At 45.3% G+C, this 23970-nt stretch overlaps 13 protein-coding genes across 13 annotated transcripts; 7 read left to right on the top strand and 6 right to left on the bottom strand.

Annotated features, from left to right (window-relative positions):
• Window positions 1-155: 155 nt before the first annotated feature.
• V2V93DRAFT_368115 (uncharacterized protein) lies at window positions 156-1382 on the bottom strand. Its single transcript, XM_066909726.1, has 2 exons — window positions 652-1382; window positions 156-587 (listed from the first exon to the last, which is right to left on the bottom strand). The coding sequence occupies exons 1-2, from the start codon at window positions 1339-1341 to the stop codon at window positions 411-413; spliced, it is 867 nt and encodes a 288-aa protein (XP_066766716.1). The 5' UTR covers window positions 1342-1382; the 3' UTR covers window positions 156-410.
• On the top strand, window positions 1337-3265 carry V2V93DRAFT_368113 (uncharacterized protein). The gene is made up of 3 exons (XM_066909725.1): window positions 1337-1821; window positions 1879-3045; window positions 3101-3265. Exons 1-2 carry the CDS (start codon window positions 1611-1613, stop codon window positions 2916-2918), a joined length of 1251 nt encoding a protein of 416 aa, XP_066766715.1. The 5' UTR covers window positions 1337-1610; the 3' UTR covers window positions 2919-3045; window positions 3101-3265.
• V2V93DRAFT_368112 (uncharacterized protein) lies at window positions 2926-4672 on the bottom strand. Its single transcript, XM_066909724.1, has 2 exons — window positions 3703-4672; window positions 2926-3642 (listed from the first exon to the last, which is right to left on the bottom strand). The coding sequence occupies exons 1-2, from the start codon at window positions 4534-4536 to the stop codon at window positions 3070-3072; spliced, it is 1407 nt and encodes a 468-aa protein (XP_066766714.1). The 5' UTR covers window positions 4537-4672; the 3' UTR covers window positions 2926-3069.
• A 581-nt stretch (window positions 4673-5253) lies between these two features.
• On the top strand, window positions 5254-6565 carry V2V93DRAFT_207712 (Dip2/Utp12 family-domain-containing protein). The gene has a single exon (XM_066907008.1). It carries the CDS (start codon window positions 5434-5436, stop codon window positions 6337-6339), a length of 906 nt encoding a protein of 301 aa, XP_066766713.1. The 5' UTR covers window positions 5254-5433; the 3' UTR covers window positions 6340-6565.
• V2V93DRAFT_385746 (Pre-mRNA-splicing factor SPF27) lies at window positions 6505-7274 on the bottom strand. Its single transcript, XM_066912246.1, has 2 exons — window positions 7120-7274; window positions 6505-7067 (listed from the first exon to the last, which is right to left on the bottom strand). The coding sequence occupies exons 1-2, from the start codon at window positions 7154-7156 to the stop codon at window positions 6601-6603; spliced, it is 504 nt and encodes a 167-aa protein (XP_066766712.1). The 5' UTR covers window positions 7157-7274; the 3' UTR covers window positions 6505-6600.
• A 58-nt stretch (window positions 7275-7332) lies between these two features.
• On the top strand, window positions 7333-9382 carry V2V93DRAFT_368106 (TIP49 C-terminus-domain-containing protein). The gene is made up of 4 exons (XM_066909723.1): window positions 7333-7618; window positions 7749-7968; window positions 8029-8270; window positions 8330-9382. The coding sequence occupies exons 1-4, from the start codon at window positions 7472-7474 to the stop codon at window positions 9095-9097; spliced, it is 1377 nt and encodes a 458-aa protein (XP_066766711.1). The 5' UTR covers window positions 7333-7471; the 3' UTR covers window positions 9098-9382.
• A 516-nt stretch (window positions 9383-9898) lies between these two features.
• On the bottom strand, window positions 9899-11079 carry V2V93DRAFT_358334 (uncharacterized protein; the record flags this gene model as incomplete). Its single annotated transcript, XM_066908056.1, has 2 exons — window positions 9899-10975; window positions 11050-11079. 2 exons carry the CDS (start codon window positions 11077-11079, stop codon window positions 9899-9901), a joined length of 1107 nt encoding a protein of 368 aa, XP_066766710.1.
• Window positions 11080-11319: 240 nt separating this feature from the next.
• On the top strand, window positions 11320-12129 carry V2V93DRAFT_368102 (mitochondrial 54S ribosomal protein mL61). The gene is made up of 3 exons (XM_066909722.1): window positions 11320-11530; window positions 11594-11727; window positions 11793-12129. The coding sequence occupies exons 1-3, from the start codon at window positions 11394-11396 to the stop codon at window positions 11939-11941; spliced, it is 420 nt and encodes a 139-aa protein (XP_066766709.1). The 5' UTR covers window positions 11320-11393; the 3' UTR covers window positions 11942-12129.
• Window positions 12000-14320, bottom strand: V2V93DRAFT_368101 (Lecithin:cholesterol acyltransferase-domain-containing protein). The gene is made up of 3 exons (XM_066909721.1): window positions 13606-14320; window positions 13495-13545; window positions 12000-13437 (listed from the first exon to the last, which is right to left on the bottom strand). The coding sequence occupies exons 1-3, from the start codon at window positions 14245-14247 to the stop codon at window positions 12121-12123; spliced, it is 2010 nt and encodes a 669-aa protein (XP_066766708.1). The 5' UTR covers window positions 14248-14320; the 3' UTR covers window positions 12000-12120.
• A 74-nt stretch (window positions 14321-14394) lies between these two features.
• Window positions 14395-16168, top strand: V2V93DRAFT_368098 (autophagocytosis associated protein). Its single transcript, XM_066909720.1, has 2 exons — window positions 14395-14777; window positions 14891-16168. The coding sequence occupies exons 1-2, from the start codon at window positions 14626-14628 to the stop codon at window positions 15762-15764; spliced, it is 1026 nt and encodes a 341-aa protein (XP_066766707.1). The 5' UTR covers window positions 14395-14625; the 3' UTR covers window positions 15765-16168.
• Window positions 15853-16785, bottom strand: V2V93DRAFT_368096 (protein-L-isoaspartate O-methyltransferase). The gene is made up of 2 exons (XM_066909719.1): window positions 16250-16785; window positions 15853-16181 (listed from the first exon to the last, which is right to left on the bottom strand). Exons 1-2 carry the CDS (start codon window positions 16744-16746, stop codon window positions 15956-15958), a joined length of 723 nt encoding a protein of 240 aa, XP_066766706.1. The 5' UTR covers window positions 16747-16785; the 3' UTR covers window positions 15853-15955.
• A 767-nt stretch (window positions 16786-17552) lies between these two features.
• Window positions 17553-19134, top strand: V2V93DRAFT_368093 (uncharacterized protein). The gene is made up of 2 exons (XM_066909718.1): window positions 17553-17886; window positions 18074-19134. Exons 1-2 carry the CDS (start codon window positions 17611-17613, stop codon window positions 18908-18910), a joined length of 1113 nt encoding a protein of 370 aa, XP_066766705.1. The 5' UTR covers window positions 17553-17610; the 3' UTR covers window positions 18911-19134.
• A 2977-nt stretch (window positions 19135-22111) lies between these two features.
• On the top strand, window positions 22112-23970 carry V2V93DRAFT_368087 (histidine phosphatase superfamily). Its single transcript, XM_066909717.1, has 2 exons — window positions 22112-23274; window positions 23337-23970. Exons 1-2 carry the CDS (start codon window positions 22406-22408, stop codon window positions 23878-23880), a joined length of 1413 nt encoding a protein of 470 aa, XP_066766704.1. The 5' UTR covers window positions 22112-22405; the 3' UTR covers window positions 23881-23970.

Genomic DNA, 23970 nt, shown 5'->3' with positions numbered 1-23970 from the left:
CCCCGAGTTAGGGCGCGCCCTTAATTGTGCGCAGCACAAAGATCACGTGTAGAAGATACGCTGCAACCAATACAGTTTGGGAACCCGCTTGTTCTCTGAAAGCCTTTGCTTTAGCAGTCAGATAATCTTTCGTTTAGTCAATTCATTATAAGAGTGCTTGAGATGTACTAAGACTTGAATTATGGTTAAAATTATTGTGTGGAAACTACATTGTCCGACCTTTGTGGCGGCGCCCAGACCAAAGTGCTTTTCACTTAGCTGCACTACTTCTCAAAATACACGAAAATAGTCCCCATTCATAATACTTATAAATCAGTATCTTTTTAAAATTCTAACGTAGTATTGATACTGTCAACGAGTACCCGCGAAAATCAAAAATATGAAAGACCACCTAACTTCCAACGCGAGTTCTACTCCAATCCGCGATACCACGCCGTGATTCCAACAATAAACAGCAACAAACTAAAATCGGCAGCAAAATTAGAAAGAATGTGTGTATAGCGAGCCGCAAGGATCAGATATCCGGAATAAGGCGGTGGCAGGAATCCTGCAATTTTAGTGAATATCGATTTTGAAGGAGACCGTCCCTGTAAGCACGCTGTTAGCATATTACAATTAGAACTGATAAGGCAGAATTCAGATAGATAATACCTTTTCGATTAGAAATCTACTTGACTGCAAGATCAATTCGATTGTTGTGAAATACCACATGATTCTAGAATTTGCGGCTCCGGTGCTCTCAATGCGAGCAATCTGGCTACCACGAACTCCGAGCACAATGGCAGCATATAATCCAAGCACAGACACACATATGTAATGAAGAATTTTCCACAATTCTGTGCTGTCTGAGAAAGAGCCGGGTGCTGTAGCGGTCGCGGATGCTCCGTTTCCAGCTGGACCTCCCCCAAAACTTTCCTGGCCAGACATCTGCGCCATCTGAGCAAACATGGTATTCATATCTATATCCGCTCCATTCCCGCTCATCATCTTTTGGAAGACATCTTGGAAAGCAGCATCAACGTCAGGGGATTCAGGTCCTGGGCTAACTGGTTGCTGTCGGCCAGCTAGCAGCTTCAGTATCGGATTCTCTCCCGTTGACGATCGTCTTAACGGTGGCGGTGCACCAAATGTATCAGGAAATACATCAGGTGGATCATCATAAGTATCCAACGAGGCTATTGACGTCGAGCTAATCGGCTGATGTTCACGGTGAAATGTCGACTTGCCATCCGAGCTGGCGTTAGTGATCTTATCCAGCCTGCTAGTCCCGCCAGCCAGAATCCGAGCTTCGCGACGCTCGCGACGCAGCCGCGCCTTATCTTCTGCAGTTAGTTCTGCCATTAGTGTACAGCGCTATGTATTCGAGTATCTTCGAAGCCAAGTTCTACACAAGACTCTTGACCACCTCATGTCCAAATGTTCTCTGATTTATGCCCTATATAACTAACTCATGATACATAACTTTATTTTCAGGGGTTCAGCCCCAGCTGATTCTAGGTCTCGGAACCTCATTCCCCAGATCATCGTCTGCAAACCAGATAAATACCCTCCCGCGACCTGGTTTTAAACAAACGCAGACTGGAGATACTGCTTGCGTACATACGCCTAGTATGCCGAGGACATGGCTTTTTGCGCAGGGCCTTGATCTGTTTTCGCAGCTCTCTGGATCCTCCGTCGCTAAAAATCGACTTGACAATAAAGGCGGGGAAGACGCCAGGGGAGAGGCGCCCCGCTCGAATGGGATACTGCAGCCCGCTCAGATGATCGCGGTAGGACAGGATAGTGTGAGAGTTTTGTGGGCTGGGTGGAATGATACTCTGCGTACGGATTTTTTGCTCTTGTTTGATTAGCAGATTGTCCTGACTTGTTGATGAATAGTACAAATCGACAACGTAGTCGAGCTACGAGGATACACCGCTGGCGAGCATGGTGCGATCCAAATCTTATGTCCTCCCGGAATCAGCATTTTTTCTGGATATGGATGGACAGAGCTTCAGGGTGTTGTTTGCTCAGACGGCGAAATTTACTCCATATCGGCACCGGCATCTCCTAACGAATCATTTCTCACGCTACAACCCGAATTTGACCTGAGTGACTCATTTGCACAATCTATACAGCAAGTATCTGTTTCAGGAAATGGGTTAGTTTCTGTTCTTCATACAAAACGGACCATGATCACGGTGTTTGATTCGTATAGCAAGTTCAAGCTTCATTCTCTGGCAAAACCGACGCATATGGCTCGCAAAGAATTCAAGAAACATCATAAGCGAGCATTTACTTGCGTGCGAGCTGCCGAATCGCATTTTGTGGCGTTAGATAATAGAGGTTATGTCTGGAGCTGGGGCGTCCCGAACCTACATGGAGAGCTACTTCGGCGATCGCCAGCTCATATGGGGGATAATAATCCCGGTAGCGTGCTGCAATTACTAACCCCACGTCTTATACCCGCACTTGAAGGTATAGAGATGGCTCATATTGCGACAAATGGCTGGGTGACAGCGTGCTTGTCCCGTGAAACACACGACATTTATATTTGGGGATGGATGGATTCTGGAGCGCGCATTGTTGGGATGCCTGCTGTATCGGGAGGAGACGTTGCTGGAATCATTGATCAATTCGACGAGGAAGAAAATTTGACTGTTGTTAGCATTGGAGTTGCCAGTGGGTACGTCGCATTGGTTATCGAAGACTCAACAACAGGTCGATCATCTTTGTATATTGCCCAGCCTCCTGCCGAACATAGTCTACAACATAATCCAGCTGCATCAGCAGATCAAAACGAAGAAGATGGTACTACATTCAGAAAAGTGTCTGGGCCGTGGGATACGCTGCTTAAGACGGATGACGAAATTTACAGACGGCCAAGTCTGATTTGCTCGCCTGCAGCCACATTTGTGGCGGTTGCTCGCGGATATTAAAATCTTGTTCTTTTGTATAGTAACTCATATATTTATTCTATTTTACACCATTCAACGTTTTCTGCTAACTGTCGTTCGTAACGGATCGTGAGACCATATATTACTACAAAATCAAAACCAAAAAAAAGTAAAAACGCCGGTTCCATATCCTTCAATCTTGTTCTAACACATCTTGCAAATAGTGGTCAATCTCCTCAATGCGACTGTATCGCATCCGGGCTTTCATAACTCTGAATTTAAGCTCCGCAACTGACCACCACTCTGTAGCAGTATGCGGGCCTTCAAGATCAATTTCTTCCGCAACGCGGCGCCAGACGGCAGCATACTGAAGATAACGCTTATCGGGCACTTGTTGATCAGTGGTATAGTCAATCTCTTTTTCGTCTTCTTCTTCTTCTTCAATGGCATCTAGCATGCAAGCAGCGGCGGCGCGAATTCTCTCAGATTGGATAAAGTCACTATACAGATGCGTCGCAAAACACACAGTGTCGCATTCAATATCCCTGTCGACTTTTTCTGAATGAGCAGCATACATTGAGTGCAAAAATTTCTCTTGAGCAACCTCTAGTCGTTGAGTAATTAAGTGGAGTAAGTCAGAGCTGAAGTCGTTTTGGAAATCGGTATCGTGTTGCAGGGATTTCTCAATCTGAGCGATTGAAGGTGGAAAAGCAAACGTTCCATCAACGCGATGAAGAAGTGCCCAGGCAATATTATCAATCTCGTCCTATGATACAAAGCTGTCAATTTATGAAAATCAATTTAAATGGCCTTGCGATGAACATACAATGGTGTCGGTAGGAATTTGCAGACTGACGCGCTTATTCACCATTCTAGCTCCAGAGTTGGTAATATCCGAGAGAATGCTAGTACGTGACAAAACGACGGTCGTGTGACTTGGATCAGCTCCTTTAGTAGGAGAAACCTCGACTAAGTCATGGACGTGATTCTCAATAAGTTCTCCGTCAATTGGCGAAGCAAAAGAGATGACCGACGCGCGTTTGCTCGCATTGTCGCTGAATACCGTAAATGGATGCTGCTGCTTCTCATGGACCGGAGTAGTCACTACCGGCACACCGAAATCAAAGCTATAAACACTTGCTCTCTGTGATGCTCCGGCAGACACTGCTCGACCAGGTTCCGCGCTAGCCGGTGTATTTAAAGCAACGAGGTCATACGGCTCCAAGACGATAGTCGGCGAGCCAGGAAGAATTCCTAGCGCATTCTGCTCCTCTACAGACATTCTTGACAGCGGTGACGGGATTGGAACTGAGAGTGATGGCGGCCTCTTGAGCAGACGCGATATTGGCGAACTCGTCAACGGCGGTGAAGGCAATTGCTCTAGAGAGGCCGGTGTCGAAAATGCTGATTCTGATGTGTGAATGAGCTTTTCATGTTCATCTGCAATACTACTTGCGCCGGATTCTGACTCTGTATCCCGGACTTCGTCAATTGACCGTTCTGGGACCGTCTTTGCGAGCTGGTTCTTCTCCGACTTCTCCGAAGGACGCCGGCTACTTTTTGCATCTGACGAGCTGAAGCAAGCCGCGAGGAGTATGAACGGACTCGTAAGGATGCGCTTCATGCGACGATGGGGATTCCTGCGAGTTCGACTAGCCATTGCTCAACTGACTGGATACTAGTGAAAACGTTTAGCTAGCAGTCTCGTCATTAACAGTACGCGACCGTTGGAGTATTTAGGAAGCAGCAGCAATTAGCCATTTAGTGATCTACAACCGAAGAATGAAGAAGTTTTCTGTATGGAATGTGGCGTCTGGACGCCGCACGGTCGACAGCCCGGCAGGTTCTTTGGAAGTGATGAGCGAGGCCGATAACCGGAAAACGGCTTTTTACAAACTAAATTGAAATATGCAGCATGTTTAATAGAGATGTCGTTGGGGTGTCTCCTTTTTCCTGGCAGATAAGTGGAGGAAAGCAAGACATACAGCCTTTGTTGTACTTCGCGACGCGTCGGCGCGTCAAGCGGGATTATCGAACGCGTCGGGAGCAGAGCCAAGTAGCGCCGCACCCTGCATGCAGAGATTCATTCGAGAAGCAGCAGCCGTTAGACTGCAAAACTAGAATTTGGTTTAAATACGAGAATTTTATAGAGAAGAAGACGGCTTCTGTGCCGCCAAATACCAAAATAGAGGTCTAGAAGTTACAAGTTGCCTGATTAGTACACATCACATCCCAAGTAAGTAATTTGTGCTTACTGTGTTAAGTGTTTAGTACCCAAATTTTGATGCGGCGAGAAAAAAAAATTAATGTCCCAATTGCAGTAAAATTTGTTAGCCAGCCTTTCATTTATTGCTTATTTGCCTTTATCTGCCATCACAATACACAATGAAGCAGAAAGCAACTGTTGTCAAGAGCAAGAGCAAGAGCTTGAAGGTGCGCGTTTAATAATCTGCTTTCAACTTAAATTTTACGCAAAACTGACTGTTGCCTGTTATAGCCTGCGGTATACAAAGAGAGCTCGACCAAAATCACATCTGCCACTGTACGAGATGTGGACATGAACGATGTCGCCGACGCTTCTGATGCCTCGTCATTTTCCGGATCTGATAATGATGATGAGGATCTTAGCATGGCTGACCGAGTTACAGCTCTCGAGGCAGCAAAGCTGGATATCGACAAACCGCAGGTTAACGGTAAGAAAGCAAAGAAGCAGACAAAAGCTTTGGGCAAGACAAACGGCGTTCAGTCGTCCGTATTAGCTACTCCGACCATTGGATCTCTGACTACGGTGCTCACTCAAGCTCTGCGCACCAATGACTCGACTTTACTAGAGTCTTGTCTCTCGGTCTCCGACGACGCCGTGATCAAGAGCACGATATACCGACTGGACGCCATCCTTGCTGCTACACTTCTCGAGAGATTGGCACTGAGGATATCAAAGACTCCTACTCGTGCATCACAGCTCACAGTTTGGGTCCGAGTGATCATGGTCGCGCATGGTGGATATCTTGTCGGGCAGGAGAACTTGATGAGCATGCTTTCGTCGCTTCATGCTACTCTTTCACGGCACGCTGGATCGCTGAATCGATTACTAGCCTTACAAGGTCGCTTGGACATGCTGAATGCGCAGCTTGAGTTGCGCAAGGAGGCAGCCGCACGAGTCACTGAAGAAGAAGAAGAGGATATGGATTCAGAGGTTGAGTACATTGAAGGACAAGACGATGAGGAAGTTGTGCTTGATGAGTCTGGTTTTATTGCTGGCGAACAAGACGATGATTCTGAAGAGGAGATTGAGGACGATGATGATGATGACGATGACGACGACGATGTTGCCGCTGCCGACTCTTCAGATGAAGACGACATAGACGAGGATGAGGACGACGATGCCGAAGACGAAGATAATAACGATCTAGCTATTTCGGATGACGACGACGATGAGTCTGAAGAAGATGATGATGAATAGATTGAATAGATGTACTATAGTATATATTCCTGCTCTTTACCTTTTTTTTTTGTTTATCATTCATTTTTATTCATATTGTTTTTGGCATGTTTCATACTTTGTTCACGGGTTTTTTTTGTTGTTAATTATTATCCTGGTGAATTTGTTTTTGGGTTGTTAAAAGTGTTAATAAAAAGCCTGTACTGCTTGTTTAAAGATTACTATACATTAATTTCCAATAATTTCCGCAGCCGTCTAATAATACAGGTAAATATCTAACATTTACAATCCCTTTGCTTTCCTCGCGATCAACGCGGCTTCATTTTGCTCGGCCACCAAATCCATCTCCAGCTCTTTCAATTCTTGTTCAATTTCGTCATTACTTAGCAGCCACTGATTCTTACCTTGCAGCGTCATAATATCTAAGTTCTCCTTCCGAATTTTTGTATATGCAAGCGCGACGTAGACTCTTTTCAGATCATCCTTTTGCTGATCTGAATCTTCTGACTCCATACCCAGGTTAGAGTACCGCGATGTGTCGATTCCGCGTAAGACACTTGTGTCGCCTTCTGAGGAAGTGAGCCGGTCAAGGGCGTCCTGAAACAGAGGTGTGAATTTAGGCTCGCGGAGGCTAGGAACAGATGGGTGGAGGGAAGTTTGTGAAGGAGGATGCAATGCCAGGTCTTGAAGAATCTCTGTTTCTGCCTGTTGTCGTGATTCTGGTGTGGGATCTTGTACTCTGTGAAGTTCTGTGAAGAGATTAGAGATTGCAGGCTCAGGTTTGATATGTAGAGTATTTACCGTCTAACCGATCTAGCCAATGATCTCTAGCACTCATGGTTATTTTTTGCGAAGCTGCCTTAAAGTCAAGCCAGTATTATATTCACGGGTATTTTAGCGCTTTTGGTCGTGGAGTCGATATAACTAGAGGTTAGTGTCAGACGCAGAATAATATGTACAAGCGTGCAAGTCATAAAACTCAACCAACACAATTTTCTTCTACTCCCACCGCCAATTCTCAGCCCAATCTCACTCACACACCACCACCACACAAATCCAATCCGCCTTTCTTTTTCAAACTTTTACTATCCAGCGCACTACATTGCATAAATATTTAACTACAAAAACACCTGCAGAAGATTAATCATAGATTATGGTGAAGATCAACGAAGTTAAAAGCGGCAATGGCCGTGACAACAGGACAGCGACGCATACTCACATTAAGGGACTCGGCTTGGACGACCAAGGCTTTGCTACTCGCATCGATGGCGGGTTCATTGGCCAGAACGGTGCACGCGAGGTTCGTATATTACTCCTTGCTTTTACCTCAATCCTTATTTTTTGAGGAACTGCAAGAATCAACTCTGCAGATATTATTGAACCGATATGGGAAAAAAACGCTGACTGAGATTTGTTTGTCAAATATACAGGCCTGTGGTATTATCGTCGACATGATCAAGGCAAAGAAAATGTCTGGTCGCGCGATTCTTCTGGCTGGCGGTCCAGGAACCGGAAAGACTGCACTTGCACTGGCAATGTCTCAAGAACTTGGCCCTAAAGTTCCATTTTGTCCCATCACCGGTAGTGAGATTTTCTCAACCGAAGTCAAGAAAACAGAAGCCTTGATGGAGAATTTTAGACGCGCTATTGGTAATTTTAGTTATTCATTGAATACACATTGATTGGGATGCTAAGGATTTCATGACATAGGATTAAGAGTAAAGGAGACAAAAGAAGTATACGAAGGTGAAGTCACCGAGCTTACGCCAGAGGAAGCCGAGAATCCTCTAGGCGGCTACGGCAAAACTATTAGTCACGTCGTGGTCGGATTGAAGTCGTTTAAGGGCACAAAGCAGTTGCGTCTCGATCCAAGTATCTATGAATCTATTCAGAAGGAGCGAGTGACTGTGGGTGACATTATATACATTGAAGCAAACACCGGCGCCGTCAAAGTACGTAAAAGCTCTACTATTGGGTCAAGAAAAGAATAACTAATATAATGTTGACACAGAGAGTTGGTCGCTCTGATGCTTTTGCAACCGAATTCGATCTCGAGGCGGAAGAGTACGTTCCTCTCCCAAAAGGCGACGTGCATAAAAAGAAAGAAATTGTGCAAGACGTGACTCTTCATGATCTTGACATGGCAAATGCTCGCCCGCAAGGCGGCCAGGATATCATGTCGATGATGGGTCAGATTATGAAACCCAAGAAGACTGAAATCACAGATAAACTGCGGCAAGAAATCAATAAAGTAGTGAACAAGTACATTGATCAAGGTATCGCTGAACTCGTTCCCGGCGTCCTGTTTATCGACGAAGTACACATGCTTGATATTGAATGCTTCACATACCTTAACCGTGCTCTTGAATCGTCTATTTCACCGGTCGTCGTGCTGGCGTCTAACCGCGGCATGGCTACAATCCGAGGAACAGAAGATATCGTGGCTCCTCACGGTGTGCCTCCCGACCTTGTCGACCGACTCCTCATCGTACGCACACTTCCGTACAACAAAGATGAAATTCGACAAATTATTGAAAAGCGGAAAACAACCGAAGGTCTCGCGATGACCGAGGACGCCCTTGATAAACTGGCTCAGCAGGGCGTTGAAACCAGTCTGCGCTACGCACTGCAATTGATGGCTCCGGCCGGTATTTTGGCGAGAGTTAATGGAAGACCGCAGATCACGATGCCAGATATCGAGGAAGCGGAGGAATTATTTATTGATGCGAAGAGGAGTACGGCCATTGTGCAGGCCTCGAATGGAAAATATATGCTGTAAACTAGACTACTGTTACTTCTTTTTTTGGTGCTTGTGTGTAGTTTTTGATGTGCTTATATTTAAAAAAAAAGATGCTGAATGTGCACAAATAATTAACCAGATAAATATTTTTTCTTTCAATATCTACGCGCGCCAGAAGAAGTACGTTCCATAATATTACGTTAAAAAGTTAAAAAAAAAAAAGGACGGAAAACAATTCTCAGAATATTTTATAGAGAATTTTATAAAGATCGGTGATACTGACCTTTACATAAAAATAATAATAATAGTAATAGTAATAGTGATAATAATAATAATAATAATAATAATAATAATAATGATAATAGTAATAAGCTGCTCCAACCGTCTTTTCAAAACACCCGAACCTCCAATACAAAAGGAATGAGCAAATCACCAGCCAGATTTTGCTATAAAACAATCAAATATCGAAACAATAATGCATAACCAAAAGAAAAGAATAATAATAAAAAAAAGAAGTGACAGAAAATTTTATGAAACACCGCCAAAGGTCAAACTCGCAATACAGAGAAGAACATTCTATACCAGTGTCTGATTCGTTATAAACAAATCCATTCTTCAATTAGATAAAGAAGATACACATGGTTCCAGAAATCATCAAAATATCTAAGCATTGCAGAAAAAAAATAATGAACAAAACAAAAATGAATCGGAAAAATAAACTGCCAAACAAAAAAGAAAAAAAAAAAAAAAAACTAAGGAAAAAGAAAAGTAGCTTATCCTAAAAGCAGCGAAGAAAAACAAAAAATAAACCAACCAAGAATCTAAAATCAACCAGTCCATCTAAACTTCTTCGACAATCGGCTCGATTTCGATCGCAGCAGATCTACGATTCCCTTGAACAATAACCTGCTCCATTTTCCGAGCACGTAAAAAGTTCACTAAGGATTTAACTAGAATGAACCAGCCAATGAAAATAAAAGCATATGACATGATATCGTTGTTATCAGCTGTGTCATCAGCCGAGCCTGAGGAAGTGCTATTTGAAGACGAAGCCTGGAATTCATAATCATTGGGATCAGCGAGCGCAGCAGCAGCAACCGAGGCGGGGTCTGTAGTTACAGACCCTTCCTCATCCGCAGTATTTGTACGCATGTAAAAACCATACTGAATCAGTGTGATTCCCAAACCAGCACGAGAGCCATTCTTGGCCGCATGCGTAGTATGAAGCAGGTAAGTGAGAAGGAAACCGACGATCTGGAACGACATTGAAATCAACATGTTCCACATGAAATTGAAAAAACTACCAACGGGCAAACCCTCGATGAAAATGTCGTCTGATGACATGCCGGGAGCAATGACCGTGGTCTCCCAGTAGGGTGGAGTTGCATCAGCAGCAGCCTCCTCGTAAGAAGGAGGATTCTCCTCCGCAGGCTTCTCGCCAGCCTCAGGCTTTGCCATTATGTTTGCAAAAACGCCATCGTTGTTTGATGGCGCAGAGTTGTGGGCATGTGGGGATGATGATGATGAAGACGAGGACGCGGCGGATTCTGTCAGCAGGCGCGCTTGCTCGGCTCTGCTTTCGGCGGCGACTGAGGTGCTAATCATAGCTGCACTTGCAGAGGAAGAACCTCTCCAAGCAAAAAACTCGTCGTCGGCATCGTCGGCGTCGCTGTTTTCCGCGATATCGTCGGCGGGCATGTTGAAAGAGCGAGCTAGGGGATCGTCCGGCTGGATTGGCATATATGATGAGGTTGACCGGAACGAGGGAGGTGGTGAAATCGGGACACCAGCGGATGATGCAGCATCATCTTGAGAAGCGGAAGCAGGCGCAGCGGCGGTGGACGGATTTGTCGATGAAGAAGGTGAAGTGGATACGTGAGTAATGGAGGCAGTGGGGACTGCGGGATTACGCGGCAGCTAAATGTTTACCGCGGTTAGCAGGAGTCACAGAGTAAGGTAAAGGCAACAGTAGCAAAAGAATAGATAGATACCCTAGTGTATTTGCGGCCAATACGGGCCATTGTTGTTTGTGGGAAGAAAACTAGAGATCAAAATGTGAGAAGTGGCAATCAGCGGAGGAGGAATGGCTATCTCGCTCGTTGAGAGTAGCGCCCCAGTGTGGCTTACGTAGCGGCGTGACCGTGGCTTCTCGGACGTTCTGTGCTCTACGCACGCTCAACCGTCACGCGTCTTCTAGTCTTGTGCTATAAACTCCCGTGGTTAAGCACCCAGAACTGTCCAAGCTTGGATATTCGAGATGTCGCAGAAAAGAAAATCAGCAATACAGCTTTAGTGTAAACTAGAGTGTAAGCGCCAACTTCCTCCTCAATTCATAATGCCGAGCAGAATAACGACGCAGCTAAGGAATATTCAGCGCATCGCACTCGGAAGAGCTGCCGTGAGTCTGCCGCGAATGACGTCCTTGTCTATGGAGTTCAAGAAGCGGAATAGCCATGGCCATATGGGTGCTCGGTAAGTGCCATGTATAGAAGAAATAATGTATAGAGAAATATCTCGCTAACTGTATTCGTATAGAAAATTTTGGCATGAGTATCTACCGTCGTTGCAATTTCATAATCCCAAAGTGCCAGTTCACGTCACAATACTAGACGATCCTGATACTCTCGAAGCCGCCAAAGCTGCGCCAGCTATTTTACGAGCAGAGTTCAGTGAGTTTTGTTATTTCTGCGAGAAAGAAAAGAGAATCAATGACGCTAACTGTTCGTCTTTTTAGCGGATCGAGCTCCAGTGGTAATTGACATGAAGGGCAGACACTCGGATGCTATTCTAGCTGAATTTTTGCGACAATCCGAAGCAGTGCCTGTCTCATTGAAAACTGTTCCTGTGGGCGAATTTGACCCGAAGCAAAAACTAAATATTTAAGCCGTGATGGTTAACTGTTTGTGATGGGCGTTTGTTTATCAAGGGTTTGAAGGCGAACTCAGTCTGTACATAATATAATTTGGATGTGTATGCAGTATATCAAAACAGAAAATATTTCAATCGAAATATGCAGTCTACTTAACACATATTTACCACTACAATTGACTTGTATAAGCTTATTATTCTCCCAAATCAATCTTCTTTGAAATCTCCGACAGTTCACTGACATATCTGTCTTGAATCTCGTCGCCCTTTCCAGCCGCAATCTTGAGCACCATCTCGTTCAGCTCTGACCGTCCGAGGATATCGACATGATCAGCAGTCTTTTCGCCTCCGCGAACATCAAATCGCTCGGGCTCATGCAACATTTCGACAATTGTAATTTTTGACCCACCGGGGTTGAGTTTGCTGCTACCTTCTTTCCATTTGTGACAAATCGAATGCGTAATCAACGATATCGTACCATCGCCTTCGCCCATAATGACAGGATCATATCCACCTCCTCCGGCAATCGTCACATTCAGTTTAACTAGATTCTTATCTTTCTCCTCTTGATAAACGTATGCGCGCTCCGTCGGCTTGCCGACACCATAAAAACAATAAATTTTCAAATCTGGCGCATTGGGAAGAGCAGCCTCAAGAGGATTAACCCATTTTGTATAATCCTGATTGTTTGCTTCAACCTCTTTACGTGTTCGTGCAAGTCCGTGGCTATAATTCTCTGTAACACGACTCTTAAACCATTCAGGTGCCTGGCTATACAGATATTCCAAACTGTCAGCGACTGTCAGATTCTTTGAGCTTAAGGTAGACACAGTATCCCTAAACTGGATGAAGTTTCCGTAGCTGACGTTACGGGGACCGTGATCGTCGGGTGCTGATTCAACATTACCCCAAATTGCGTCGCCGCCTTTTGGAAGCATACTGGCGACTCCCGGGAACGTACGCAGCAAGTAAGCACGCTCGGATCTAGAAAAAAACTTTTCGAGTCCATATACTGCCAACGCGTTCAATTGAACAGTGTCCTTCATTTCACCGCTCAACAAAGCGACGATTGCCTTTGGAGTTCCTAGCATAGTTCCAGCAATGTTTACAAATGATTCAATATGATCATTGACCCAAGTCGGCCCGCCGTTTCCATAATGCTCGCCGGAAGCCTCGACCCATTTGGCAAAGAAGAAAAAGACTTGGGAGCCCATGCTGTGACCCAAAAACACAGTCTTTCGTCCTAGACGACGCTTATTGTCCTCAACAATTAACTTCAATTTTGAGAAATATCCATCCCGGCGCTCGAGATCCATGTACGATAATCGCCAATCATAAGCAGCAGAGTACATGCTGTTTGGATCATACGAGATTGCAGCAAGGTTTTCAAGGATTTTATTCCAAATCCAATATCCAGTTATGAAAAAGTCTGCTGCATCAAGACCTTCGGCGGCTCTGATTTTATACCCGGGCGGATCAAGTCCGGTGTTTGGATCTAATGTGATATGTTTCTGACTGGTAGTTAGTTTATAAAAATCATGTGTAATAGATGACTAAATTTGACATACCAGCCAGCAGTTCTTATCGAGTAGCATAGAGCGCAGCATGCTCCAACTTCCCTGTAATGATTGCCAAGTCAGAATTACCGATATCAAATTCAATAACACGAATTCTCATACCCAGAGCCTTCTTCTGAAATAAGTCTCGCATCCACACTCCTTTGTATCCATCACAGACCAGGACTCTAAACCCGTCGAAATAACACCAGGCACCATCACAACAGGAAACTGGGCCCGCATGCCTTCCTTAAACATTGCCTTTCCGACCGCAAACGGTTCGCTTCCGGACTTTGCCTGTTCTTGCTTTTGAATGTCGGATGCCTCTTTCAACATACCAATAGGGAGCATATCTCTCATGTCCTCCATAAATTTTGGAAGGGAGTCAAGATTAAGGTCACTCAAAGCATCAAGAGAAACAAACTGCTGCGACGCGGCGAAATACCACGCAAGCGCAATGCCAATCAGTGCGCCGAGGAAGAAAGTCAGCCGACGACTCTGCCCAAGCTTCCTCTTGGGCTTCCCCTCAGCTCCCTCTTGACTATTCTTTGCTTTGGAATCCTCTTTCTGGGATTTCGACTTCGATTTCTTGCCACGCTTTTTGTTGGATTTAGGATTGATGGGTCCGGAAGAATCGCTAGATAGCTTGATTTCGCTATCATCCACCTCCTCGATAGGAACCGCGCCGATGGGATCAGTGATTACAGCCGAATCCGGCTCATCAGCCTGGGCCTGCTTTTTGGCTTTCCGACGACGAGGCGGCATTATTCAGCGAGCGGCGGAAGAGTCGGGGAGAAGGAGGAGAGTAGACCGAGATCTCTAGGGTATAGCAAAAGACTAGAGAAAGTAGTCTAGTCTCCGAACGAATCCGCTGCTCAGGGGTCGTAGCAAGCACCGAAAGTGAGCTTTAGAGTTTCCTCTTTCACGTGATCGGGACTGGGTCTCGCTGGGAGTATTGTGCAGTGATCAGCTGGCCAGCAAGGTCGGCGCCCTGCCAGCCTATATAATTCGTTTTGTATATGCACTATCTCTGAGCGGACTGGTGCTTTGTTCATGAGTTTAGCGCGAGTGTTTTTTTATGATTCTGAATTTTCTGTTTAATTAGGCGTATTCAGCACTCTCGTTGAATAAGAAAATCACGTAATGCTCCGCCTGCAGTCTACTCTCTCGTCATGGCGCGAATATCTGTCTCCGGTGTCGCATGTCTCGACATTTAAGCAAACAGGAGAAATAACTCCAGAAGAATTTGTTCTTGCTGGTGATTATCTGGTGTATAAGTTTCCGACGTGGTCCTGGTACGTTTTACTCTGAGTTTTTGAATTAGAAATATGTGGAGCACTCTCGCGCCACTAATCTAGTATTGTCTTAACCGCAAGCAGAACTGATTAGTGCCTTGGCTATATTATAGGTCTTCCGCGCCGGCTTCAAAAATGAGAGATTTTTTGCCTCCAGACAAGCAGTTTCTAGTTACTAAGCATGTCGCATCGCATGTTCGCGCGCAGTCGACGTCAGCAGAATACAACGGCGGCTCCACCGCAGGCGATGCCGAGGCTGAAGATGAGGATGGATGGACATTATCATACGGTTCGGGACAAGGTTCCAAGGGCACCACTTCTCAATCTACAACTAGGCCGTCGTCTGCGCCAGCAGACGACGACGACGATGCGGACTCGATCTTTGACATTGATGAAATGGAAGACGAGATGGAAGACGCCGGTTACCTCGTCCGCGACTCAGCAGCAGCCTCTGCAGATGGAAACACGACACTGCCGGACCGCTCTTATAATCTCTATATAACATACTCGACATCCTATCGCGTGCCGAAAATGTATTTATCTGGATTCAACGCTTCCGGATCGCCACTTTCACCACAGGAAATGTTTGAGGATATTGTCTCTGAATACAAGGACAAAACAGTGACGATTGAGACAGCTCCTTTTCTAGAAAACATGACAATGATTTCTATTCATCCCTGCCGTCACGCAAGTGTTATGAAAATGCTTCTTTCACGCGCCGAAGCCAGACAACGCAGACTACGAGCAGCACAACATACGAGCGGCAAGTCTGCTGCCGCAGATGACTTGATGGCTGGTATACAGGGTCTTGGATTAGACTCTGAGGAATGGGAAGATTTAGCCGCCGAGCAGAAGGTAGAAGAGGGCGGAGCCGACGATAGTGATGAAGAAGCTGTTCGGGTTGATCAGTACCTGGTAATATTCCTAAAGTTTATCTCAAGCGTTACACCTGGGATTGAGCACGACAATACTATGGCGGCTTTATAGGCCGTTCGCTCCAGGTATACTCTCGGTAATCTTTACTTTATGACCGCCAGCCGTTAATCCGTCTGATAAAGTGCATTTTTGTTTTAAGGCTAGTATGATTGTGGGTGTTTGGTTTAATAAATTGCGACAAAAGCACAATTCAATGTGTTTTTTGTTTATGCTCCATTCACAGGCTGTAGAATTTCAAATTATTATTCAACAAGTCTGTCGCCCCTAGAATAATAATACCCTGCATCCGACAGTGGGACATAAGACACGCCGAATTTTTGATCGTGAGTAATCTTACCTTTGCTATCCTTTGCAATTTCGTAAATGTATTGGTTTTCGCCGACGCCGCCTACGGGTATAAACATCTTGCCAGGAGCTTTGAGAATTTGAATCAAAGGCTCTGGAACGACGGGTATTGCGGCTCCAACGCTATCGACAGAGGTTAGAGTAGTTATAATATAAATCTCGAAACTAGTATATAGATTCAAAAAGCGTACTGAATGGCATCAAATTTAAGATCATGATCTGGCCACCCGTCACGTCCATCTCCGCAATGGAATATCACGCTACCGTTGTCAATTAGCTCTTGTCCCATCTGTCCTTCTGATGCAATAAATCGCTTCACCGCTGCATCGTTGAGTTCCTTAACATGCTCAATGCCGCAGACTCGACCTCCAGGCATGACCAGTTTCGTCATGATAGCAAGTAGATATCCCGATCCGGATCCAATATCCAGAACACTAGCCCCAGGTTGCAGATACTGTGCTAGAGACTCAATTGAGGCAGCATGCATGTGAGGTGCCGAGATAGTCGCACCAAATCCCAGGTACTGCGGAGCATCGTCGTAAGGCTTTCGCGGGCTGAAATGGGCGCGGTCGGTGGCTTTGAACGCAGAAATTACGCGAGGGGTCGTAAGGAAACCTGAGGATGCCAGATTATCAACTAATCCGCTGTTTGTGGTCGCGCTACATCTCCATGCCATGTCGTGTCGCATGAATATGGCTGTTATGAGAAGATCTAATTCGCCTTGATTTGCTGGATTCGATTGACGAGACTCTTAACGAGAGTCCTCCTTGGGAGTTTACTTCACGTGATATCGGATCTACCGCCTACTAATGACTAAGCCGGCGCTTGTCTGATTCTGATTGTCGCATAGATTAAGTAATTTTTCTATCTTACTTTGAGCAAGAATTTGTAAAATTACCTGGATAGTACTTAGATGCACTATAGATAATATACTCCATTCTTCAGACTAAGCGCACAATGCTGCAAACACAAAGATCAAAAGCAGCAAAAAGGCCAGCCAGTCCCGCTCAAGACAATTGCAGCGGGCTCTCCCGCCACTTTAACGCCCACTGACTCAGACCGCGACAGCCACGGTACCGGCACAGTGTCTTAAGTCTTTCATGACTTTATTCCAAAACGCAAATGTCTATAACGACTATAACAAGAGACAAAAAATCGGGAGTTTACGAAATGGGAAATAGGGTGGGTGAAGGTGCTTGTAGACCTCCGAGACGAGAAGTCCCAAGCTCGGTCCGGGTCCGCGGCGGCGCTTTGTCTTGCAAAAGCTGCTGCTTGTAATAAAGAGCCTTTGTATATTCTGCTTGATATGCGATGTAGATATCAGATCTATACATTAGCAGCCAACCATAAATGGTAACCGTACTGAGAAGCAGACCAGACCGTAGTAAATGTCTTGTTCAATATCTTGTTGGCGTGGACCCGATGCGACCCGGTACCGGCGCGGCGCTCCAGGGTGCGACGCCGGCTCTATCTAGTCCTCTTCTTTCAATCATCAATCCCTCGTCTTTCTTCCTCGTCCTCGTCTCCGTCTTCCACCACTCTGCTCTCTAAGATGTACCCCGTATTCTCCTATCTCACTGCCGACCCGCGTGTGCCTCGGCCCCCTCCCCCTCCGCCGGCCCAGGTAGAGGACTACAGGCAGAAGCGCGTCGCGTCGGTAATGGACCTGCGTTCTATTCTCAACGATCCTGTTGATGATGTCTACGTCCCACACAACACCAAGCGAGCAAGCCATTTCTCGGCATACTACGGGCATGACGGTATCAAGATTGAGTCGATGGGTGTGAGCTCGTTAGAGAAACTTATAGACCATAACAGTATGATCAAGGTTCGTTGTTTTCCTTTTTTTTTCGGTTTCGTTTTCTATACTTGTCTTTGAGCCTGAGGTTCTGCATGTCCTTACAAGTTTTTTCATTTCTACCTCTATGAAAATATATGTCTGAAAGCTGCTGGATGCGTCTAGCTCTCTAGCAGATCTTCTTTGCAAGAAATAAAACTAACAATCAATGCAACAGAATCTCCGTCGAGATCTGCAAGAAACCAACGAACGGATATCAAAGATTGACAAAGACCTATCTGCATTCAAAGAAATACATGGCGGGTTTTTGGAAAAATACGAAAATTTCGGTGATCAAATAAGTGATGAGATCAAAAATCGCAAAGCGGCAGAGAGTTCAGCGGCGCAGGCTGAAAAGCGAGCGATTCGAAGTGAAAATGAAGAAAAGCGTTTACGCGAGCAGTTTGAGCGACTGTCGCTTCGCAAAGAGGCGGCGGAAAAGTCGCTGCAAGATAAGCAGGACGGCAGAGATAGAGTGATCGATGAGGAAATTATTGATTTGCATGAAGTGGAAGTTCGGTTGCTCAAAGAGGTTGAAGAGTTAAAAATGGAGGCAAAGGTCAACGGTGATGCAGCCGACCAAATTCGCTTAAACTACCAGCAAGAATCGACCAACGCCGCCGAACTATGCCGTGAAGTACAAGAAGCCAAGGAAATCATTGTCGATCTCGAGCACAAAGCATTAGGAGAAGCTATGAGACTGCGAGCCGAGCAACGTGATATGGACTTGCAGGCTCGTGATAATGTGATTGACGAGATGACGATACAGATTAGCAACCTTGAAGATACCCTCCGACGACTTGAACTCGATCAGCAGCAGCGGATAGCAAAGTATGCGGTCTCGAGGCCCGCCAATGGGTACTCGTCCCGTCGTACGCGCAGTCCGGCAGTGTCCACTCTAGCCAGAGGATGCTCTCCCGGCACGTTTGGCAATCAGCAGGCAAATGGTAGTCATAATACTAGTAGCAGCAATAGCAGCAGTGGCCATCCTCTGCAGCAATCACAAAAAGTGTAGATTTTATTATTCTATTCATAAGTTATATGTTTCTGATGTTAGTAATTCTGTAAGGAAGTTGGTAGCTGGCGCGGCTGGGATTAATTGAGACGGAAAGTAGTGAATGTGCTGAAGAAGACTCGGGCCCAAATTAAAATTGTCTGGAGTTATTTTATTTATATTTACTGTTATTTTTGTACATTACTCTGTGTAATTATTCACAACAATATTACTTTTAAACAAAAGTCCTGAACGAGACAAATGAGCCATATAGTACTACTCAGACGGCCGGCTAAGCACCATCTTTTAAGCCGCGTAATCGGCAACAATAAAAACTTTAAAAAATTACTAGCTTTTGTTGAATTTTAACTAGTCCAATCAATGCCATGGTGCCACGAAGCGTAATTACCGATTATTCCGGTTCAGATGGAGAGGATGTAGAATAAATTACCGGTAATCCCTATTTGCAGCTCAGTAACTGGTTGCGGCTTCAAGTTACATCATGGCTATTCATTCAGCTCGGATTTGTTCGAGCCCGAAAACAAGCAGACTCGTTGGCTACTACTAATCTGATCCAGGATCTGCGTATACTCCTTTGCTATTCCATGCTCTCCTTAAATCTGGCAGAACACTGTAGTTTAAGACTGCTAAGCTTACACTAGAGGTAATTACGTCACAGTCAGCATAGAATGTAGCGTGCACGATATACGGAAAGCTCATTTGATAAGCATACAGATATGATCATGTGCTCTCGACAGCGCTGTGGTGTGGATGTATCTAAAGCGTCAGGTGGACGAGCCATTATGCGCAATCCTCTTATCGCCCTTTCCTGGTCCCGATCTATATCCACTCAGCTCAGGAGAAGGTAATACCGGCCCACAGCGGTTACGCTAAACCTTGCTGGTTTTTGCCTGGCTCTGCTGATTCTACTGCAGTGGCGTCACTTGGAGGTTATCTCCACCATCAATAAGTAGACAATATGCAGAACTACGTTAATCTCGACTAGTTACATAGCCCACACAGAGACATGCGTAGTTCGGTTAACGAGTCGCATCGTCGCCTGGGAAGATGCAGCACAAGCATCGGGCTGACATGACATGACCACGTCTCTTCCACACATCATCCCCCGACACACACACCATGCTCCAACTCCTAGCTGAGTGCTGCCTTTATATATTTAAGAATACCTTATCTAGGATAGCAGTCTACAGAATTGCGAGCGGCTGATCAGTGCCACTGTCGGCGGGTACGAGACCAGGTAATGAATGACGTAGGATATGCACGTGAACCGTGGGGCGCGGCGGCGATGACGCAGGGCTGAAATTTGGCGACCTGGCAAACATTCCGTCTTTATATCAGTCATCTGGCCCTCGCTTCCTCCCTTTCTTTTTTGTTTCTCTGATCTTTGGCACTTCTCTCTTTCTATCACTTATTGCATTCTTATGCGGTAGTTTGGTGCCCTGCACTTTTTCCCTGCACTTTTTCCCTGCACTTTTTCCCTGCACTTTTTCGCCGCACGCTCTCTCTTGCTACCTCAAAGTGCTCGCCCTTCGCGCAGTCCCATGCCAGACGTGTTTCATCTACTCTAGTTCAGTCTTTAGCTTCCACGAGCCAATGCCTGACTCCGATTCTCCAATAGACTCCCGACAAAGCACTATAGACTCACCTCCCTCAGCCCCAGCCTTCCTCGCCGATTCTACTCCCCGCTCGATCGTCGCAAATATCTCTTCCCCATCATCCATTACGTCATCGCCGTCGCCATCGTCATCGTCATCGCGCCCCGTTCCAGCCGAATCCTCAGATATGAATGAATCAACGAAATCACCAACCGAGACAACAGTTGAAGATCTCACCTATATGGTCGCTTCCATGCGCCGCATATCCGAAGCAAGCACAATCAGCAGTAGCGACCTTGTCGACGACGACGGATCAGAAGACGCTTCAACTGCTACATTGTTACCCACTACTTCTCGAGGCGATCTGGATCCTCTTTCTCAGGAGGGCGAGGAGCCGTCTCCCGACTACTCTTACCCCGACGATGAGACTGAGCGCGCCAGACTCGAGTACGCAAAGTATGTCTAAATATGTTTCCACTCTTTTCTCACATATATAATCTCATACTAAAATCTTTTCTTTGCAGGATAATTTCACAGTACACAAAACGGCAATTAGATTTTTCTCTAAGAAAGACAAAAGAGCGACTAAGCGCGTCGGAAGAGCGAGGTCGCGCTCGCTCGTAACGAGTAGAATTAACCAGCTCGTGTATTATAAACTACCTATATCTGCATGCTTCTTTTGGTTTCAACGTCGAGTTTTTGAGGGTGTTTTGCGTAACTATATCAGTACTGACTGTGGATGTACAGTACGGTATTTCATGTATGACGGCATTCTTGAAAACATGGAGATTTTAGAATCCTGGTTGTACATATACCTATTTCTGACATTATTTCTTTTGTTTCTTCAGCTTTAAACGCTCTATCTACCAGATCATGCGCGCCTTTTTGTTCCGAACCTTTTGGTGCTTGAAATCAATGCATAGGGTGCTTTATTCAGGAAGCTACTGGAGTCCGGGTTGAGGTCTATTCTCTTTCACTCACAAAAATGTTTGTGGTACAGTTTATACGGCTCTTGTGTTTAATTTTTTTGTCATGGATTTTATTTATTTTCCTTTCTTTTAATTGGATTGATAGCGCAAATTTTAGTTATATTTAATCATTACAAAAGTAGAAATGTAAGCCAGTACGCGTAATTCTTGACTGCAGTGAGTGCGTCTAGAGCGCAAATGCAAACCAGATGATAATGATAATGACGATAGTTTAATTTCATCGTCCATATGCGACAATTAGGCTATGGCAGACACTCCTACTTATCCTTAACAGGAAATGTTACTATAAGCCTCTAATAACTGTAAGACACTGAAGCTGGCTGGTTTTTTGACGCTTGAATATCCTTTTTTGCAGCGGCAGCAGCTCCGTTAATAAGAAGCAAATTTTAAATATCCCTACGATCAGAAATCCGAGTCGTTTACAATATAATTCGAAACAGGCAAGCGATACTGCAGAACCTCATATACTGCTTTATATTATCGATTTAGCCACGAAGCGTCGGCATGAAATTACATCCACTAGATCATCTATGCGACCGGGCATTCGTAATTTCAGGGGACCGTGCGGCGTGGTAAGCGCGCATCGCATCTTAGTTGACGAAACGGCTCGTCGATGACCTGTAAGGCAGTGCACGTGTGAGCACGAATCCCCAAATTATATGCCTAGATCATGCAAGTCACCGAGGCTGATGCTTTGCTTGAATATTTTCCTAGTGGTCGACTTTACTCGGCGGTTTGCAGCGTGTAACCGAGAATAGTATAATCGTCACTGAGAGGAAGATAGCGCACGTGGGTTGGTGTACGCTCAGTTGAGCTGAACATGCCGGGTCTCGATCATAGACCAGAAAATATAAAAGGCAGTTTGCCCTTTCTTTTGGAATAATTTGATAGACCATGCAACATCATAAGCAATGACGCTCTCCATCTTCTCAGCAGTCTTGGCTGGAGCCTCAGTGGCCTCTGCCGCGTACACTTTAGATGGTATCACGCATTACCCTCCGGTGAACAATTCTTTCAATAGTATCGATGCTGTCTTTGCAGCTTCATCGGGGACTAATGGTGGATATTACAATCTCTCTACTGTGGCTGATATTGACTATGGTGCTTATAATTATTGCAATATGCCTCATGTTCGTGCTCGCGAGTATGAGGTCCCAACCGGCTATTCGTTGCAGTACCTTGAAATTATCCACCGTCATCATAAGCGTACGCCGTATGCATCTAATTTGTTTCCATACGAGGATATACCACTGTACTGCGACGACACAAAGATGTATTTTTACGCAGCTACAAAGAATGGCGTAGATACATCTGCAATATGGTGGAAAGATTACATGGATGCCGATAATCCGATGATGTTTGTTAAGAACGGGTTTAATTCGACTTGCCAATTCCCGCAAATTTCGTTCGCGGGTCTCGAAGATAGTTCGCAGCACGGACGCGATCTGTGGTCTGTTTATGGCGACAAAATACACTATCTTCCCAAAGAATTCGATCCGGCGACGATGATTGTCCGCGTGACGAATAATCAAATTACATCACAAGTGGCAGGGGCTCTGATTAAAGGACTATATCCTGACGCCAACGATTTTACCGTTTACCAGCAAGTTGCATCCCAGGATTCGCTTGAACCGGGGTATACGTGTGGACCGGCTGATGATTTACGTTCAGCGTATGAAGATACTGATGCTTGGTTTAAGCATTTGAATATGTCGCAGGACTTATTTACTGCACTTGATACTATCTCAGGAGTTGATCCTACTGATTCTGGATGGCATTCGTATGTATTTCTGTGTTATCTGTTAATCTCTGATGCTGTGCTGATGTTAATATTTGCTATAGATGGTTTGACCACTACTTTGATAACCTGTCCTCCCGCACATGCCACCAACTCCCACTGCCCTGCAACGTCACAAATGCAACCGACTGCATCACTCAAGAGCAAGCCGAGCAAGTTTTTCGTCTCGGCGACTACGAGTACAATTACATCTTCCGTCAAGCACAAAACGCGACTCTTTACTCGGCAACCCACTACGGCGCCTTCCTTTCCGAATTAATTGCCCACCTCAAAGGCAAGATCTCGGGAACCATCTCAACAGTCTACCGCCACAATATTGCACACGATGGCTCTATTGCACCACTTTTGGGTGCTCTACAAATTGATTATTTGAGATGGCCGGGAATGGGCTCCGAGGTTGTTTTTGAGTTATGGAGAAAAAATAACTCGCACGCGTACGCTGTTCGTGTACTGTATAGTGGTAAGCCGTTGTCCACGCAAACTCCGTTGGGTGTGTTGGACATGGTCGATGCTGACGAGTTTATTGCGTATTTGGAGGGGTTGGTTGGTGTTGATGGAAGTAAGGTGCGGGAGTTTTGCACGCAGTAGATAAACTACTAGTCTATTTGCCGGAATATCTTCTGATAAAAGAACTATTTCACTTAGCTAGTCTAATAAAAAAACCTTAACATTGTTTAA

Source organism: Kockiozyma suomiensis (assembly GCF_038497685.1).
Source record: "Kockiozyma suomiensis strain NRRL Y-17356 unplaced genomic scaffold V2V93scaffold_5, whole genome shotgun sequence".
Taxonomy (NCBI): Eukaryota; Fungi; Ascomycota; class Lipomycetes; order Lipomycetales; family Lipomycetaceae; genus Kockiozyma; species Kockiozyma suomiensis.
Note: the sequence above shows the minus strand (reverse complement) of the source record. Positions and strands in the feature narration are given on the sequence as shown.

Excerpts from the sequence above, each read along its gene's own strand:
- V2V93DRAFT_368102 (XM_066909722.1), top strand. The coding sequence starts at position 11,394 with ATGCCGAGCAGAATAACGACGCAGCTAAGGAATATTCAGCGCATCGCA. Across the intron at positions 11,531-11,593 it reads CATGGCCATATGGGTGCTCG|AAAATTTTGGCATGAGTATC; the intron begins GTAAGTGCCATG and ends GTATTCGTATAG. Across the intron at positions 11,728-11,792 it reads TATTTTACGAGCAGAGTTCA|CGGATCGAGCTCCAGTGGTA; the intron begins GTGAGTTTTGTT and ends TCGTCTTTTTAG.
- V2V93DRAFT_368112 (XM_066909724.1), bottom strand. The coding sequence starts at position 4,536 with ATGGCTAGTCGAACTCGCAGGAATCCCCATCGTCGCATGAAGCGCATC. Across the intron at positions 3,643-3,702 it reads AAATTCCTACCGACACCATT|GACGAGATTGATAATATTGC; the intron begins GTATGTTCATCG and ends TTTGTATCATAG.
- V2V93DRAFT_207712 (XM_066907008.1), top strand. The coding sequence starts at position 5,434 with ATGAACGATGTCGCCGACGCTTCTGATGCCTCGTCATTTTCCGGATCT.
- V2V93DRAFT_385746 (XM_066912246.1), bottom strand. The coding sequence starts at position 7,156 with ATGAGTGCTAGAGATCATTGGCTAGATCGGTTAGACG. Across the intron at positions 7,068-7,119 it reads TTGGCTAGATCGGTTAGACG|AACTTCACAGAGTACAAGAT; the intron begins GTAAATACTCTA and ends ATCTCTTCACAG.
- V2V93DRAFT_368096 (XM_066909719.1), bottom strand. The coding sequence starts at position 16,746 with ATGCGACACGACATGGCATGGAGATGTAGCGCGACCACAAACAGCGGA. Across the intron at positions 16,182-16,249 it reads CTTAAATTTGATGCCATTCA|CGTTGGAGCCGCAATACCCG; the intron begins GTACGCTTTTTG and ends CTCTGTCGATAG.
- V2V93DRAFT_368098 (XM_066909720.1), top strand. The coding sequence starts at position 14,626 with ATGCTCCGCCTGCAGTCTACTCTCTCGTCATGGCGCGAATATCTGTCT. Across the intron at positions 14,778-14,890 it reads AAGTTTCCGACGTGGTCCTG|GTCTTCCGCGCCGGCTTCAA; the intron begins GTACGTTTTACT and ends GCTATATTATAG.
- V2V93DRAFT_368093 (XM_066909718.1), top strand. The coding sequence starts at position 17,611 with ATGTACCCCGTATTCTCCTATCTCACTGCCGACCCGCGTGTGCCTCGG. Across the intron at positions 17,887-18,073 it reads ACCATAACAGTATGATCAAG|AATCTCCGTCGAGATCTGCA; the intron begins GTTCGTTGTTTT and ends TCAATGCAACAG.
- V2V93DRAFT_368087 (XM_066909717.1), top strand. The coding sequence starts at position 22,406 with ATGACGCTCTCCATCTTCTCAGCAGTCTTGGCTGGAGCCTCAGTGGCC. Across the intron at positions 23,275-23,336 it reads ACTGATTCTGGATGGCATTC|ATGGTTTGACCACTACTTTG; the intron begins GTATGTATTTCT and ends TATTTGCTATAG.
- V2V93DRAFT_368101 (XM_066909721.1), bottom strand. The coding sequence starts at position 14,247 with ATGCCGCCTCGTCGTCGGAAAGCCAAAAAGCAGGCCCAGGCTGATGAG. Across the intron at positions 13,546-13,605 it reads ATTTCAGAAGAAGGCTCTGG|GGAAGTTGGAGCATGCTGCG; the intron begins GTATGAGAATTC and ends CAATCATTACAG. Across the intron at positions 13,438-13,494 it reads TCGATAAGAACTGCTGGCTG|AAACATATCACATTAGATCC; the intron begins GTATGTCAAATT and ends ACTACCAGTCAG.
- V2V93DRAFT_368115 (XM_066909726.1), bottom strand. The coding sequence starts at position 1,341 with ATGGCAGAACTAACTGCAGAAGATAAGGCGCGGCTGCGTCGCGAGCGT. Across the intron at positions 588-651 it reads GTAGATTTCTAATCGAAAAG|GGACGGTCTCCTTCAAAATC; the intron begins GTATTATCTATC and ends GCGTGCTTACAG.
- V2V93DRAFT_368106 (XM_066909723.1), top strand. The coding sequence starts at position 7,472 with ATGGTGAAGATCAACGAAGTTAAAAGCGGCAATGGCCGTGACAACAGG. Across the intron at positions 7,619-7,748 it reads GCCAGAACGGTGCACGCGAG|GCCTGTGGTATTATCGTCGA; the intron begins GTTCGTATATTA and ends TCAAATATACAG. Across the intron at positions 7,969-8,028 it reads GAATTTTAGACGCGCTATTG|GATTAAGAGTAAAGGAGACA; the intron begins GTAATTTTAGTT and ends TTCATGACATAG.
- V2V93DRAFT_368113 (XM_066909725.1), top strand. The coding sequence starts at position 1,611 with ATGCCGAGGACATGGCTTTTTGCGCAGGGCCTTGATCTGTTTTCGCAG. Across the intron at positions 1,822-1,878 it reads TGGGTGGAATGATACTCTGC|TACAAATCGACAACGTAGTC; the intron begins GTACGGATTTTT and ends GTTGATGAATAG.